General features: G+C 37.7%; 1 protein-coding gene across 2 annotated transcripts in view; it reads left to right on the plus strand.

Annotated features, from left to right (window-relative positions):
• The window catches only part of LOC117322905 (ras guanyl-releasing protein 3-like), a 101,654-nt gene that overhangs the window by 11,339 nt on the left and 72,142 nt on the right, over positions 1-18,173 (plus strand). The window contains exon 1 of one of the 2 annotated variants that reach the window (XM_033877853.1): positions 1,518-1,934. The exons of the other annotated variant lie outside the window; for it this stretch is intronic. Within the exon in view, the coding sequence (XP_033733744.1) occupies positions 1,916-1,934 (19 nt within the window). The 5' untranslated portion in view covers positions 1,518-1,915. Of the gene's footprint in view, positions 1-1,517; positions 1,935-18,173 lie in introns of those variants that run through there. 2 annotated transcript variants of the gene reach the window in all.

Here is an 18,173-nt window from a genome sequence, read left to right on the forward strand (position 1 = left end):
ATGTGGCAGCGGGGGCATTTATATATATCTTAGAGACATTTTCTAGTATATCAATTTTCATTCTGAGTATGTATACACTTTAATTGCATTATGTTTCATATGTCCTTTCTAGCTCATCCTTGTTGTCTGCTGTCCGTCTTCTGTCAGCTTTTACTAAAAATTGCTTCTTCTCATGACCAACAGAGTATATTTTGACCAAATTTGGTTTGAAGCATCCTTTGGATAAAGGAAACCAATTTTGTATAAACAGTGGGTCTGGCTCTCAGGGGCCTGAAGGGTGGGGCCTGAAGGGTGGGGCCCTATTGGGGAAATATATGTTATGTGTATAAACTGACAAGGGATGTTGTAGTGTGTGGTATATAAACTGACTAGGGATGTTGTAATGTGTGGTATATAAACTGACTATAGGGATCGATGCTGTAATGTGTGGTATATAAACTGACAAGATATGTAAGGGATGTTGTAATGTGTGGTATATAAACTATCAACTGAATATGAAAATATTTGGTTGTCCTTATTTACCAAGGTATCATACGAAAGTAAAAAATGGTTAGAAATTCACTCATTGACCGTTCCATGTGTCTTTTATATAATGAGACTCTCCATTCCCTTGGCTGCAGTCACTTACTTCTCAGCTCCATATTTTGGTACAAGCAGATTATAAGAAACTACAAGGTTCATAAATTAATATAATGCTGGCTGCTAGATCTAGATCTTGGCTGAGACTGAGCTGAACCCTCTGATGCAGTCTGTGTATTTATAGTGTCATTTTGTCACCTTCAAGTCTATATTTGCAGCTAGTCATTAATGCATTGGTAGTTGGAGAGGGTGTTGAGGATAAAGCAATGATTTGGTCCAGTGACCTAGCCACGGACTTGGTGTGAACACCTGGCTTGGAGAACATCATACTTGTATAAAGAGATGTGCTGCTTTAGCTGAGCGGCCGGCCAGTGAGCCAGATATAGGCAGCCAAACTGGATCAATACACAAGCAAGACTGATGGCGCTTTGACGTAAGTGCAGTGTTTTATAGGTGTGCGATCTTTCTACATTGATGCTCTAAATATACTGTATACAGACAGAGTAGCCGAGAATAATTCCATTTGGAAATCAAAGCTTGTTTGGTCTATTCCAAGCCTTGTAGCTGCTGGCCTGTGTTCAGTCAGAGTGTCGTGTGCTGCTGCTGCTGCTGCTGGTGATGATGATGATGATGCATTCCTAGTTTTAAAACTGGAGAAATAATGTCAGCTAGGGTTCGCGACAATGCAAAGGCATCGTCGTCGTGGTGGTGGTAGCAGGAAGATGGTGACCACCAGGCCTCTGTGACTCTGACCAGATGATGACATCGGGAGCCTGGACACAGGCATTCATACCATGCTCAGCTGCAGCAACATCTCAATCATGATACTTGCATTGGCTTCTCAAATGCTATAGTGCTGCATTTATTCAATTTCATTCAGAAAGCTTAAACATTCAGCTGTGTCCAGCTGTCATTCTTAGGTCTGCTTTCATCTGTACATGTGTGGATTTTGGAGCATAGCTGTCTGTAGTTCCACCGACTATGGTGGTGACAAGGGGATAATCTGCAAAATGGAGATGTGTACATCATGGTTTACAAATGTGTAGACATGTTGCAGATAAAAACCTCCAGCCCTGCCGTGTGAGGAGAAGCAGGCAGTCTTATGGCTGACAGCTGTGTCACTTAGATCACTGTAAACAGCAAACACAAAAAAAACAAGGATTTTCTCAGCTGCTTTATCTACCTTAGGTCATTTCTGCTGTGAATAATATTGTCACTAGAATTCAAGGAGACTTGACCTAGAGAAACAGAATGGGCGTCATTCCTTCCTGCATCCTTGTGTAGCATTGTCACAGATTTGGGTAAAGTGGAAGAACCGGTGAAGAGACGTTTAGAAATGTGCAGTGATGAGACAGGTGAGAGTAATAGCCGTATTTACGAGTGAGACAAATATAGCTGTCTGATTATTACAAATAGTGGTGTGATCATATCACTTAATATCAGGTCAATCAAATGTTTGTAAGAAATATACAGAGTAAGCACATACATGTAGGTATTAGAATACACTTGGTATATAATTATTTGATAGTACTATATATGGTGACAGAGCTAGTTATGTAAGTGACACACATGTAGCTACAGTAAAACATGTTTATCGAACATGCTTACAACAAATTTATGGCGTTTTTTATACACACCCCCCCCCCCCCCCCCCCCCCCCCCCCCCCTAAAGTGCCCTATCATTTCTATATAAAAATTTAAAATATGTAATGAATTTCTCAAAATGATTTAATGCCTGTGACATAACGACTTCTTGGCCCGCTCAGGTAAATATCAACACTAATTACTAACCATATAACCTTGGCCCGCTCAGGTAAATATCAACACTAATTACTAACAATATAATGTACTGGCCATCGGGCAGTCGTCACACCTGAATGATGCCAGGTTTTTGACATAATAGCATGTCATAGTGCAGTTTAGATACCCATGTACAGGTAAGTATAGTGAGTTATTGTATAGTGAGTTATTGTTACATTTATACAGTTAGTGAACTGTTTTAATCAAACAAACAACTTCGCATACTGTCGTGTGATTTACTTAAATCACTCCTTAAATTTGTAAACTGAAGCATGTAGCTGTTTATTTTCAATATGTATTTATTATCTATCAGCCAGAAATAAGTCTCTTGTATTCTTAACGACATTTCCTTAGTCCTTCACTGCTATTGTTATTATTAGTTCGCTAAAACTGACCATATTCGCAGACTCCATAATTCAGACCCGTTGCCTGTCAAAATCCATGGATTGTAATCCAAATCTAGTCGACAGAATCACTAACAGTAAGATGTAAACATGTATACTCTGTACTCATGTCCTCTGATTCTAGATATTCAGTAAAAAAAACAATCAGTAGAAAAAATGATGATAATAAATGCAACTTGGAGGAATAATGGTCAATTATGTTATTATTTGGATATTTTCCACACATATATCGTATAAACACTATATATTAATGAAAAGGAACAGATCGTGAGCAAAATACAAAAAGATGAAATTTTTTTTCATAATTTTACCAGAAGCAATTCTGATTGGCATTCAAGTTAAAGATGGCTGCATTTGAAAGCTGCAGTCGACAACCTTTCAACTTAATCAAACAACATAGACTCCATATTTTGATGAATTGACATCTGGCAGGTAGTCAATTAGTGAGTGTGAAATCGATCAACATGTAGGTATGAACTATTTCACACAACATACCTTCAAAACTCCCTCAATTGGTGATGGCCAGGTTTTGACTACCATCTGCAGTTTTTAGCCCACCATCATCAGATGGTGGGCTTTTCAAATCGCCCTGCGTCCGTGGTCCGTCGTCCGTCCGTCCGTCCGTCCCTCCGTCCGTCCCTCCGTCCGTCCGTCCCTCCGTCCGTCCGTAAACAATTCTTGTTTTCACTAATCCTCAGAACGTACTGAAGGGATCTTTCTCAAATTTCATATGCGGGTTCCCATTGGTGCCTAGTTATGCATATTGCATTTTGAGACCAATCAGAAAACAACATGGCCGACAGGCAGCCATCTTGGATTTTGACAATTGAAGTTTGTTATCGCTATTTCTGAGAAAGTACTGAATGGATCTTTCTCAAATTTCATATGTAGGCTCCCTTTGGTGCCTAGTTATGCATATTGCATTTTGAGACCAATCTGAAAACAACATGGCCGACAGGCAGCCATCTTTGATTTTGATAATTGAAGTTTGTTATCGCTATTTCTGAGAAAGTACTGAAGGGATCTTTCTCAAATTTCATATGTAGGCTCCCCTTGGTGCCTAGTTATGCATATTGCATTTTGAGACCAATCGGAAAACAACATGGCCGACAGGCAGCCATCTTGGATTTTGATAATTGAAGTTTGTTATCGCTATTTCTGAGAAAGTACTGAAGGGATCTTTCTCAAATTTCATATATAGGTTCCCCTTGGTGCCTAGTTATGCATATTGCATTTTGAGACCAATCGGAAAACAACATGACCGACAGGCAGCCATCTTGGATTTTGACAATTGAAGTTTGTTATCGCTATTTCTGAGAAAGTACTGAAGGGATCTTTCTCAAATTTCATATGTAGGTTCCCCTTGGTGCCTAGTTATGCATATTGCATTTTGAGACCAATCGGAAAACAACATGGCCGACAGGCAGCCATCTTGGATTTTGACAATTGAAGTTTGTTATCGCTATTTCTGAGAAAGTACTGAAGGGATCTTTCTCAAATTTTATATGTAGGTTCCCCTTGGTGCCTAGTTATGCATATTGCATTTTGAGATCTATTGGAAAACAACATGGCCGACAGGCAGCCATCTTGGATTTTGACAATTGAAGTTTGTTATCGCTATTTCTCAGAAAGTACTGAAGGGATCTTTCTCAAATTTCATATATAGGTTCCCCTTGGTGCCTAGTTATGCATATTACATTTTGAGACCTATCGGAAAACAACATGGCCGACAGGCAACCATCTTAGATTTTGACAATTGAAGTTTGTTATCGCTATTTCTCAGAAAGTAATGAAGGGATCTTTCTCAAATTTTCATATGTATGTTCCCCTCAGTGCCTTTTTATGCATATTGCATTTTGAGACTAATCGTAAAACAACATGGCCGACAGGCAGCCATCTTAGATTTTGACAATTGAAACTTGTTATCGTTATTTCTAAGAAATGCTGAAGGGATCTTTCTCAAATTTCATATGTAGATTCCCATTGGTGCCTTGTTATGCATATTGCATTTTGAGACATATAGGAAAACCACATGGCCCCCAGGCAGCCATCTTGGATTTTGACAATTGAAGTTTGTTATCGCTATTTTTCAGAAAGTACTGAAGGGATCTTTCTCAAACATTTTTGTAAGTTCCCCTTGGTCTGTAGTTCTGCATATTGCATCTTGGGACCAATAGGAAAACAACATGGCCGACAGGCAGCCATCTTGGATTTTGACAATTGAAGTTTGTTATCGCTATTTATCAGAAATTGCTGAAGGGATCTTTCTGAAATTTCATATGTAGGTTGCCCTCTGTGCCTAGTTATGCATATTGGATTTTGAGACCAGTCAGAAAACAACCTGCCCGACAGGCAGCCATCTTGTATTTTGACAATTGAAGTTTGTTATCGCTATTTTACAGAAGGTACTGAAGGGATCTTTTTCAATTTTCATATATAGGTTCCCCTTGGTCCCTGGTGTTGCATTTTGGGACCAATCTGAAAACAACAGGCAGCCATTATCGCTAAATCTTAAATTTTATATATAGGTTTCCATTGTTTGAAAAGTACTAGAGGGCTGTTTCTGAATTTACACAGATTAGTAAGACTTAGAGGAAGGGAAAAGTAGAGAAAAGATCAATCTGACATGGAACCTATAAAGATCATTCAATGGTGGGCGCCAAGATCCCTCTGGGATCTCTTGTTTAAGAACAGTATATAGCTGACAAAAGGGCAGAATTTTGAAGCCTGTGATTATGGTCAGTTTTAGCAGAATAATATTCCTATAACAAACTGCAGTAGATATACAGTCTCCCGGTTTTATCACCATGCAACTATGCATACTGCCATAATTTTTTTCAGAACAGATTTCCTTACTATAAAAAACCATGTTTTTACCACCATACCATATCACCATGCAAAACCATTTTCAAATACAAAAGTTCCAAATGCATCATATCAATATCATCATTGTTAACGTTTTTTGCCTGGGATGTCTATGAGCGTGATCATCTGTCGTTGAGGCATCAGTCATATGTGTGTATAATCCATCTGTAGGTAAATTACTCGGAGTATACAGCAACAAGTACTCACCTCAATTATGTCTATGTACATGTTTTGGTGTTGTTTTTACAATTTTTTATGACAATTTCGTTACTGAGATAATTTTTCAAAGAAAATTATTGATTCACTGAATAGAAATGGCAAATCTGAGAATACGCAGTTGATAATTGGAAAGATTCTCAAGGGAGGTAACCATTACTTCTTCTTCATTTATTCAAACACCCCTGGAGTATTCCTGTAAAACAATAAACTATACGAAGACAGAAAATACTTTTCCATCAGTATGATCTGTACCGCCTACCACTTTGGTAAATGTGGAACTCTCTAGTGTTCTATTTATAGACGTAGCTGAATCCCCTTCTTTCTTTCATACTTAATTATTTGTTGTACCTATTACAAAACATTGTTTTACAAATATAATTTATGACTGCAATTTATAAATTCATACGTGTATATGCTGCATTTGTTTCAGGTATACATATATCATTCTCATTGAATGGATAAGTGCTCAAGTGTATGACTGTTGTGCATGTGCTAAACCCCGATTATATTGCTAACCCCATTTTACTAACAAACATGGAACACGGCATGGGACAAAAGGTGGTGGTGTAACGGGAGACGACTTCAACATTTTTTCCAAATTTTTGATATATTTGTACCTGGTATTAAGTGAACAATGCTTATAACAAAACTTATTTTCTTGGTCCCCAGAGATTCTGTTTTAATGTGTTACTATCGTTGTATGTAGACAGAAAGTACCTCTCGATCAGCATGATCAGCTTGATCTTGTACAAGTTCAACTTCACCTGTCCTTTGGTAGTCCTGACAGTATATACCTGTATTGACAGTCCACCTATCCATATAACATTCCTGACAGTATTTACCTGTATTGACAGTCCACCTATCCATATAACATTCCTGACAGTATTTACCTGTATTGACAGTCCACCTATCCATATAACATTCCAGACAGTATTTACCTGTATTGACAGTCCACCTATCCATATAACATTCCTGACAGTATTTACCTGTATTGACAGTCCACCTATCCATATAACATTCCTGACAGTATTTACCTGTATTGACAGTCCACCTATCCATATATCATCCCTGACAGTATTTACCTGTATTGACAGTCCACCTATCCATATAACATTCCTGACAGTATTTACCTGTATTGACAGTCCACCTATCCATATAACATTCCTGACAGTATTTACCTGTTTGACAGTCCACCTATCCATGTAACATTCCTGACAGTATATACCTGTAATGACAGTCCACCTATCCTTATAACATTCCTGACAGTATATACCTGTAATGACAGTCCACCTATCCTTATAACATTCCTGACAGTATTTACCTATATTGACAGTCCACCTATCCATATAACATTCCTGACAGTATTTACCTGTATTGACAGTCCACCTATCCATATAACATTCCTGACAGTATTTACCTGTATTGACAGTTCACATTTCCTTATAACATTCCTGACAGTATATACCTGTATTGACAGTACACCTATCCATATAACATTCCTGACAGTATTTACCTGTATTGACAGTTCACATTTCCTTATAACATTCCTGACAGTATATACCTGTATTGACAGTCCACCTATCCATGTAACATTCCTGACAGTATTTACCTGTATTGACAGTCCACCTATCCATATAACATTCCAGACAGTATTTACCTGTATTGACAGTCCACCTATCCATATAACATTCCTGACAGTATTTACCTGTTTGACAGTCCACCTATCCTTATAACATTCCTGACAGTATTTACCTGTATTGACAGTCCACCTATCCATATAACATTCCAGACAGTATTTACCTGTTTGACAGTCCACCTATCCTTATAACATTCCTGACAGTATTTACCTGTATTGACAGTACACCTATCCTTATAACATTCCTGACAGTAATTACCTGTATTGACAGTCCACCTGTCCATATAACATTCCTGACAGTATTTACCTGTATTGACAGTACACCTATCCATATAACTTTCCTGACAGTATATACCTGTATTGACAGACCACATTTCCTTATAACATTCCTGACAGTATATACCTCTTTGACAGTCCACCTATCCTTATAATATTCCTGACAGTATTTACCTATATTGACAGTCCACCTATCCTTATAACATTCCTGACAGTATTTACCTGTATTGACAGTCCACCTATCCTTATAACATTCCTGACAGTATTTACCTGTTTGACAGTCCACCTATCCATATAACATTCCTGACAGTATTTACCTGTATTGACAGTCCACCTATCCATATAACATTCCTGACAGTATTTACCTGTATTGACAGTTCACATTTCCTTATAACATTCCTGACAGTATATACCTGTATTGACAGTCCACCTATCCATATAACATTCCTGACAGTATTTACCTGTATTGACAGTCCACCTATCCATATAACATTCCTGACAGTATTTACCTGTATTGACAGTTCACATTTCCTTATAACATTCCTGACAGTATATACCTGTATTGACAGTCCACCTATCCATGTAACATTCCTGACAGTATTTACCTGTATTGACAGTCCACCTATCCATATAACATTCCTGACAGTATTTACCTGTATTGACAGTTCACATTTCCTTATAACATTCCTGACAGTATTTACCTGTATTGACAGTCCACCTATCCATATAACATTCCTGACAGTATTTACCTGTATTGACAGTCCACCTATCCATATAACATTCCTGACAGTATTTACCTGTATTGGCAGTTCACATTTCCTTATAACATTCCTGACAGTATATACCTGTATTGACAGTCCACCTATCCATGTAACATTCCTGACAGTATTTACCTGTATTGACAGTCCACCTATCCATATAACTTTCCTGACAGTATTTACCTGTATTGACAGTCCACCTATCCTTATAACATTCCTGACAGTATTTACCTGTATTGACAGTCCACCTATCCTTATAACATTCCTGACAGTATATACCTGTATTGACAGTCCACCTATCCATATAACATTCCTGACAGTATTTACCTGTTTGACAGTCCACCTATCCATATAACATTCCTGACAGTATTTACCTGTATTGACAGTTCACATTTCCTTATAACATTCCTGACAGTATTTACCTGTATTGACAGTCCACCTATCCTTATAACATTCCTGACAGTATATACCTGTATTGACAGTCCACCTGTCCATATAACATTCCTGACAGTATTTACCTGTATTGACAGTACACCTATCCATATAACTTTCCTGACAGTATATACCTGTATTGACAGTCCACATATCCTTATAACATTCCTGACAGTATTTACCTGTATTGACAGACCACATTTCCTTATAACATTCCTGACAGTATTTACCTATATTGACAGTCCACCTATCCTTATAACATTCCTGACAGTATTTACCTGTATTGACAGTCCACCTATCCTTATAACATTCCTGACAGTATTTACCTGTATTGACAGTCCACCTATCCTTATAACATTCCTGACAGTATTTACCTGTATTGACAGTCCACCTATCCTTATAACATTCCTGACAGTAATTACCTGTAATGACAGTCCACCTATCCTTATAACATTCCTGACAGTATTTACCTGTATTGACAGTCCACCTATCCTTATAACATTCCTGACAGTATTTACCTATATTGACAGTCCACCTATCCTTATAACATTCCTGACAGTAATTACCTGTAATGACAGTCCACCTATCCTTATAACATTCCTGACAGTATTTACCTGTATTGACAGTCCACCTATCCTTATAACATTCCTTATTCTTGAACATATTTACATTGGCTCTTTATCGAGAGATTACTCTTGTAGAAATCTCACCATGATTGTTAAAAAACAAAAATCATGATAAAAGTAATGCAAACTTAAAAATTATTTCACCTGCAAAGGTATGTTATCACACTGGTATGAATTATAATATTGCTGAACAGACTTATAAGACAGAAATGAATCCTTGTGGTCTACATAGAAATGAAAACCTTTTTACAATGGATATTCATGATCAATTAATTGAAAGGTTATTGAATAAGCAATGCAATTCAACATAATTATAATCTGAATGATTATATATATATATAACAACATCTAAAGTCCTGTTTGACTCGCCTTAGCTTACAGTACCTCTAGTACTTTGATCTGTAAATAATAATGGTGACCATGATTGACCTTATAACACTGAAACTCAAACTTGTACAAGGTATTATTTTCTCTTACCCTGGACAGGGATATTCACAATTTTACAGACAAGCTACAACAATTGCATTTTGTCACATAAACAATACCATGATGTCAAGGTGACAATTCAATGACGTCACGTCGACAATTCAATCATGTCACGTCAACTCTTCCTTGTATTGATGTGACACCCATATTTGATACATAAGAGGATAAACAAGAGAAAAAGAATCATTCACCCCCATGGAAGGGAAACAGGGGAATCTCAACCCTCAGGGTAAGACACTTAAGCTGCCAAACACTTGGCAAGCCTCGTGTTTGGCAACTTAAGAATCTTCCCCTCGGGATGAGAATCCCTGTGTCATTCCCACAGGGGTGAAAGATTCTATTAGTCCTTTATAAGAAGTGGTATAATAAGTCACTGATGCATCATTGTATTGGATCACAGAGTGGTGCACCATGCATCGTCATCCTTGAATTGTATCGTGATACCTAAATTGTTTTAGTTACCTCCCTTTACTAACGTAGGACATACCTATTGGTAAACAATATGGCTGACAAAGATGAGGGTGACCATAAACTCTGCCACTCTAGTGACTTATAACTTGTCTGTTTCTTACTGATTTTATTATGTAATGATTTCATATCAGTTTCACATATCGTGACTTGTGTGTCGTGATACAAATCTTATCGCCACCTATCTTGTGAAACACAGTTCTATTTATAAATGTGTGAAATTAATAAAAAATTCTCAAGGAATGAAGCCCCTAGAGCGCTGACAATTATTTCATAAGAATAGTAATAGTGCCCTTGACCCAACAACCCTGAAACTGAAACTTATTTGGGATATAATAGTCCTTAATTAGTGTGTGAAGTTTGATCAAAATCCCTCAAGGAATTAAGCGGCTAGATTACTGAGAAGATTTTCTGAAAATAAAAATGGTGACCTTGACCCAGCAACCCTGAAACTTTAACCTGTCCCAGATAGTATGGCTCTATCTAATTGTGTGAAGTTTGATCTCAATTCATCAAGAAATGAAGGCACTAGAGTGCTGACAGTCTTTAGTGTTATGTAGATAAATACATATATATATGTACATACACAAATTAACATAGAGGAAACCTACAGTATCCCCCAGTTACACCAGTAGGGGACTACTAATGGATCTTGCTCCCCATGGGTTGAAATGGCAGGTGAATATTAGAGATAGATCCTTTGAAGTACTTCTGAGTGTTTTACAACTTATTTGGTATTAAATCTTATCTTAAAAGACTGTTGACTGCAGTGCCATGGTGCTGAGTGGCAGATCCCAAACTGTCAAAAGTTTTTTTTTATAATATATGACATATAGTGTTTTAATTGCCATAATCACTGAAATGGCCTAGTGATCCAGTGATGCAGGCCCCATGGGCCTATTGTTCTTTAATACACTGATTGTCATCAATGTTTTACAATATCAATCCTTTAACAAATCAGGTTATTGTAGTGTGAGCTGTTAATAATAAATTAGTTGTGTAAGTAGTTTTGAGTACAGTCTGGAGTACATACCAGTACATACGGAACGCGGTGCTGTATATAGAGCAAAAGGAATTGTTTGATCCTTAAGTTGACCGAATTACTGATACTATCAGGGCATAGATTCATTATACATAGCACAGGAGATCAAATGGCTCATATATGGGTCACACTTCATTCCGCCACTTCTGTTTTTTCAGGTCTCTAAGTAGAATATTAGAATCTTCTCCTACCTTGAGGGTGTGATAGAGAAATCGTCAACCCGAGGGATGATATTCTTTGTTTTCCAAACCCCAGGCTCTTTGTAGTTGTTTCAATATTGAAAGCAAAAAATATTGCAATGGAACGCAATCTTGATTGAATAATTGCTGTTACATCTTGTATTGTTGCAAGAACATATATTCTAGCCGTCTTACTCTAGGGGTTGACAGAGATATCACACTCTAGGGGGTGACAGAGATATCACACTCTAGGGGTTGACAGAGATATCACACCATTGGGGTTGACAGAGATCTCACACCCTAGGGGTGACAGTGATATCACACTCTAGGGGTTGACAGTGATATCACACTCTAGGGGTTGACAGAGATATCACACTCTAGAGGTGACAGAGATATCACACTCTAGGGGTGACAGAGATATCACACTCTAGAGGTGACAGAGATATCACACTCTAGAGGTGACAGAGATATCACACTCTAGGGGTTGACAGAGATATCACACTCTAGGGGTTGACAGAGATATCACACTCTAGAGGTGACAGAGATATCACACTCTAGGGGTTGACAGAGATATCACACTCTAGAGGTGACAGAGATATCACACTCTAGAGGTGACAGAGATATCACACTCTAGGGGTTGACAGAGATATCACACTCTAGGGGGTGACAGAGATATCACACTCTAGGGGGTGACAGAGATATCACACTCTAGAGGTGACAGAGATATCACACTCTAGGGGTTGACAGAGATATCACACTCTAGAGGTGACAGAGATATCACACTCTAGAGGTGACAGAGATATCACACTCTAGGGGTTGACAGAGATATCACACTCTAGGGGTTGACAGAGATATTACACTCTAGAGGTGACAGAGATATCACACTCTAGGGGTGACAGAGATATCACACTCTAGGGGTTGACAGAGATATCACACTCTAGGGGTTGACAGAGATATCACACTCTAGGGGTGACAGAGATATCACACTCTAGGGGTTGACAGAGATATCACAGCCTAGGGGTTGACAGAGATATCACACTCTAGAGGTGACAGAGATATCACACTCTAGGGGTTGACAGATATATCACACTCTAGGGGTTGACAGAGATATCACATCCTTGGGGTTGACAGAGATATCACACCCTAGGGGTGACAGAGATATCACACCCTAGGGGTGACAGTGATATCACACTCTAGGGGGTGACAGAGATATCACACTCTAGGGGTTGACAGAGATATCACACCCTAGGGGTTGACAGATATCACACCATATGAGTTGACAGAGATATCACACCCTAGGGGGTGACAGATATCACACCCTAGGGGTTGACAGATATCACTCTATGTGATGACAGAGATATCACACCCTATGGGTTGACAGAGATATCACACCCTAGGGGTTGACAGATATCACACTCTGTGTGATGACAGAGATATCACACCCTATGGGTTGACAGAGATATCACACCCTATGAGTTGACAGATATCACACTTTCTATGGGTTGACAGAGATATCACACCCTAGGGGATGACAGAGATATCACACCCTAGAGGTTGACAGATATCACACGCTATGAGTTGACAGATATCACACTTTCTATGAGTTGACAGTGATATCACACCCTAGGGGATGACAGAGATATCACACTCTATGTGATGACAGAGATATCACACTTTCTATGGGTTGACAGAGATAGCACACCCTAGGGGTTGACAGAGATATCACACCCTATGGGTTGACAGAGATATCACACCTTAGGGGTTGACAGAGATATCACACCCTAGGGGTTGACAGAGATATCACACCCTAGGGGATGACAGAGATATCACACCCTATGGGTTGACAGAGATACCACACCCTAGGGGTGACAGAGATATCACACCCTAGGGGATGACAGAGATATCACACCCTAGGGGATGACAGAGATATCACACCCTATGGGTTGACAGAGATATCACACCCTATGGGTTGACAGAGATAGCACACCTTAGGGTGCAAATTACCAACACAATTCAGGAGTTTCTTGGTGGTTTGAGGTCTAGATTAATAAATGATAGATCAAGGTTGGTGACATTATATAATGTGTAATGTGACAGGTTGGTGACATTATATAATGTGTAATGTGACAGGTTGGTGACATTATATAATGTGTGATTTGACAGGTTGGTGACATTATATAATGTGTAATGTGACAGGTTGGTGACATTATATAATGTGTGATGTGACAGGTTGGTGACATTATATAATGTGTGATGTGACAGGTTGGTGACATTATATAATGTGTGATGTGACAGGTTGACATTATATAATGTGTGATGTGACAGGTTGGTGACATTATATAATGTGTGATGTGACAGGTTGGTGACATTATATAATGTGTAATGTGACAGGTTGTGACATTATATAATGTGTAATGTGACAGGTTGTGACATTATATAATGTGTGATGTGACAGGTTGGTGACATTATATAATGTGTAATGTGACAGGTTGGTGACATATAATGTGTGATGTGACAGGTTGGTGACATATAATGTGTGATGTGACAGGTTGGTGACATTATATAATGTGTAATGTGATGTGACAGGTTGGTGACATTATATAATGTGTGATGTGACAGGTTGACATTATATAATGTGTGATGTGACAGGTTGACATTATATAATGTGTGATGTGACAGGTTGGTGACATTATATAATGTGTGATGTGACAGGTTGGTGACATTATATAATGTGTGATGTGACAGGTTGGTGACATTATATAATGTGTAATGTGACAGGTTGGTGACATTATATAATGTGTAATGTGACAGGTTGGTGACATTATATAATGTGTAATGTGACAGGTTGGACACATTATATAATGTGTAATGTGACAGGTTGGTGACATTATATAATGTGTGATGTGACAGGTTGGTGACATTATATAATGTGTAATGTGATGTGACAGGTTGGTAACATTATATAATGTGTAATGTGACAGGTTGTGACATTATATAATGTGTAATGTGACAGGTTGTGACATTATATAATGTGTGATGTGACAGGTTGGTGACATTATATAATGTGTGATTTGACAGGTTGGTGACATTATATAATGTGTGATGTGACAGGTTGGTGACATTATATAATGTGTAATGTGACAGGTTGGTGACATTATATAATGTGTGATGTGACAGGTTGTGACATTATATAATGTGTGATGTGACAGGTTGTGACATTATATAATGTGTGATGTGACAGGTTGGTGACATTATATAATGTGTAATGTGACAGGTTGGTGACATTATATAATGTGTGATGTGACAGGTTGGTGACATTATATAATGTGTGATGTGACAGGTTGGTGACATTATATAATGTGTGATGTGACAGGTTGGTGACATTATATAATGTGTAATGTGACAGGTTGGTGACATTATATAATGTGTAATGTGATGTGACAGGTTGGTGACATTATATAATGTGTGATGTGACAGGTTGTGACATTATATAATGTGTGATGTGACAGGTTGGTGACATTATATAATGTGTGATGTGACAGGTTGTGACATTATATAATGTGTGATGTGACAGGTTGTGACATTATATAATGTGTGATGTGACAGGTTGGTGACATTATATAATGTGTAATGTGACAGGTTGGTGACATTATATAATGTGTGATGTGACAGGTTGGTGACATTATATAATGTGTGATGTGACAGGTTGGTGACATTATATAATGTGTGATGTGACAGGTTGGTGACATTATATAATGTGTAATGTGACAGGTTGGTGACATTATATAATGTGTAATGTGATGTGACAGGTTGGTGACATTATATAATGTGTGATGTGACAGGTTGGTGACATTATATAATGTGTGATGTGACAGGTTGGTGACATTATATAATGTGTAATGTGACAGGTTGGTGACATTATATAATGTACCTGTATGTATCCCATACAGTGATCTTGTTGACTGTCACTTTCTCTTTAAATGTACTTTCCACTCGCAATGATTCAGTTGTGTATATAGATGTCACAGCTGATGAAGCTGAACACTACCATAGCCCAACTGTGTCAAGGCCATTCATAGGAAATATTGTTTAATGAAATAGAAATTCAACGGTAAGAATGATAAGGTGTTATACACTACCTAATCACTACTGGAAATTCATCTTACATCATATTACAATGATTTCTGAAGTTGAAAGTCCGGAGGACAGTGACATGTATTTCTGGGAACATTTAAGCTATAATTATCACAGGGACAACAATGACCATTCTGAAATGCTGGTCAATAACAAGGTTTTATGGATTTGGAATATGCCTTACAATGTAACCAAATTAACGGTTTCTGGCATTTTTAAAAATTCCTGTTAAATTTCCTGTTCCCCGATGAGACGTGAAAAGGTATGGATGTCACTTGCCAGACCACGTTGGTTTTCTCCTGGTATTCTAGTTAGTTGTCTCCCTTTGTAAAACTTCTCGCTCACTTCCACCTGGGCCAATCGGAAATAAAATAAGAGCTGCTATGGCATGTTTTGCAATTGTTGTAAAATGGGGTTTATATTCAGGTAAACTTTCTAAAGACAAACCAGTGGAATACGAACTTCTGCTTATTACAAGGAACATTAGAATCTGCATATTGGACTTAACCTTATTTCTTTAAAGTCCGTAGGATAAAAAATTCTGATATACCGAAAAATTTACCCTTGTGCCATAGAATTTGTTATATTTTTATATCATATTTGTAATAAACATAATATAGTTTGAAATGATAGATTTTTGTTTCTGGTTGATAAATACCTGTTCACATAACATAATGACAATCAACTGATGATAAAAATTCTCCGATTTTCTATCAGCTTCAATGAATCCTTTAACATTTTATCCTGACAATTGTAGTAGATTATAAATCTGAATCTCTTTTTCTTTTGAATGAACTTTCTACATAAAGATTCATTTTGTCCTTTTCATCTTTTATGGACTACTCCAGTTAAGATATCTGTTGATATAGATGTTGCGTTTTTGGCGTGCTAGTCATAAGGACATTGCCTGAGAGAATCTATTTCCATAGTTTCGTGTTGCTAGATTTTCTTAATGTGCAGGATTTCTATTTCAAAGGAGTTTTAATGCTGATTCTAATGGAGAAAAGTGAAGGTGCTTCATTATTGATGACTTGTTACTTAAAATATAACCGACAGTCAGTAGGAAATCTATATATGGATGTGTCTGTGGTATTGATAAGGAAGGACCGTGTCACCGTGGTTACCGTCACATACCTGGTCACCATATACACAGTACAAATCTCAATGTCATCTTGGAAGTTGACTGATTTCAAACCCAATCAGTAAAAGGGAATAAGAATGATTTGAATATTTGCTACAGATAAGCCTTTCCAAATGGAAGTTGTCATGGCATTTTTGTCTTTACAAAATTATGACACATGATGAGCTTGGAATAAGTTTGGAAAACATTGTCTTATCAAATAATTAAAGATTAGAAACCAATTTTCTGATTACGATTATGCTATAGTCAATAATTTATTAAAACATCATGTCATTTCTTTTTTAATCCACCATCATCACATGCTGGGCTATTTAAATTGCCCCACTTCCATTGTCTGTCTTCCGTCGTCCGTCGTCCGTCGTCCATCGTCCATTGTCTCTCCGTAAACAATCCTTGTCATCGCTTTTTCTTCAAAAGTACTGGAAGGATAGTTCTCAAACTTCACATGCTGGTTCCCCTTGGTCCCTAGTTGAGCCAATTCAATTTTGAGTCTGATCCGGAAGACAACCTTGGCCAACAGGCAGCCATTTTAGATTTTTACAATTGAAGACCTTAAAATGTTACTGCTATTTCTTTAAAAGTACTGGAGGGATATATTTCTGAAACTTAACATGTAGGTTCATGTTGGTCTCTAGTTGTGCCAATTCAATTTTGCTTTTGATTGTGAAAGAAATGTGACCAGTAGACGGCCATCTTGGATTTTTAGAGTTGAAGATTGTTATTGCTATTTATTGAAAAGTTTGTTTTGTTTTTAGGATTTAATGTTCTTGCAATAGCCAGGGTCATAAGAGGATGGGAAAAGTATCTAAGGGATATTTCTCGATCTTCACATGTAGGTTCTCCTTGGTCCTAAGATAATAGTTGGACCCATTTCATTTTGAGCCTGCTCGGGAAATCAAAGACGGCCCACCGGTGACCATCTTGGGTTTTGATAATTGAAAGATTGTTAACAGTATTCTTGAGTAGTTACTGGAAGGACATAATTCAAACTTTGCATGTAGATTCCCCTTGGTCCTTAGTTGTGCCGATTCAATTTTGAATCCGATAGAGAAAACAAAATGGCTGACTTGTACAATGTAGTTCATCATGTCTTTTCACATTTAACTCATGGTTTATTTTTGTCTGACG

This window comes from Pecten maximus, chromosome 3, assembly GCF_902652985.1.
Source record: "Pecten maximus chromosome 3, xPecMax1.1, whole genome shotgun sequence".
Lineage (NCBI taxonomy): Eukaryota > Metazoa > Mollusca > Bivalvia > Pectinida > Pectinidae > Pecten > Pecten maximus.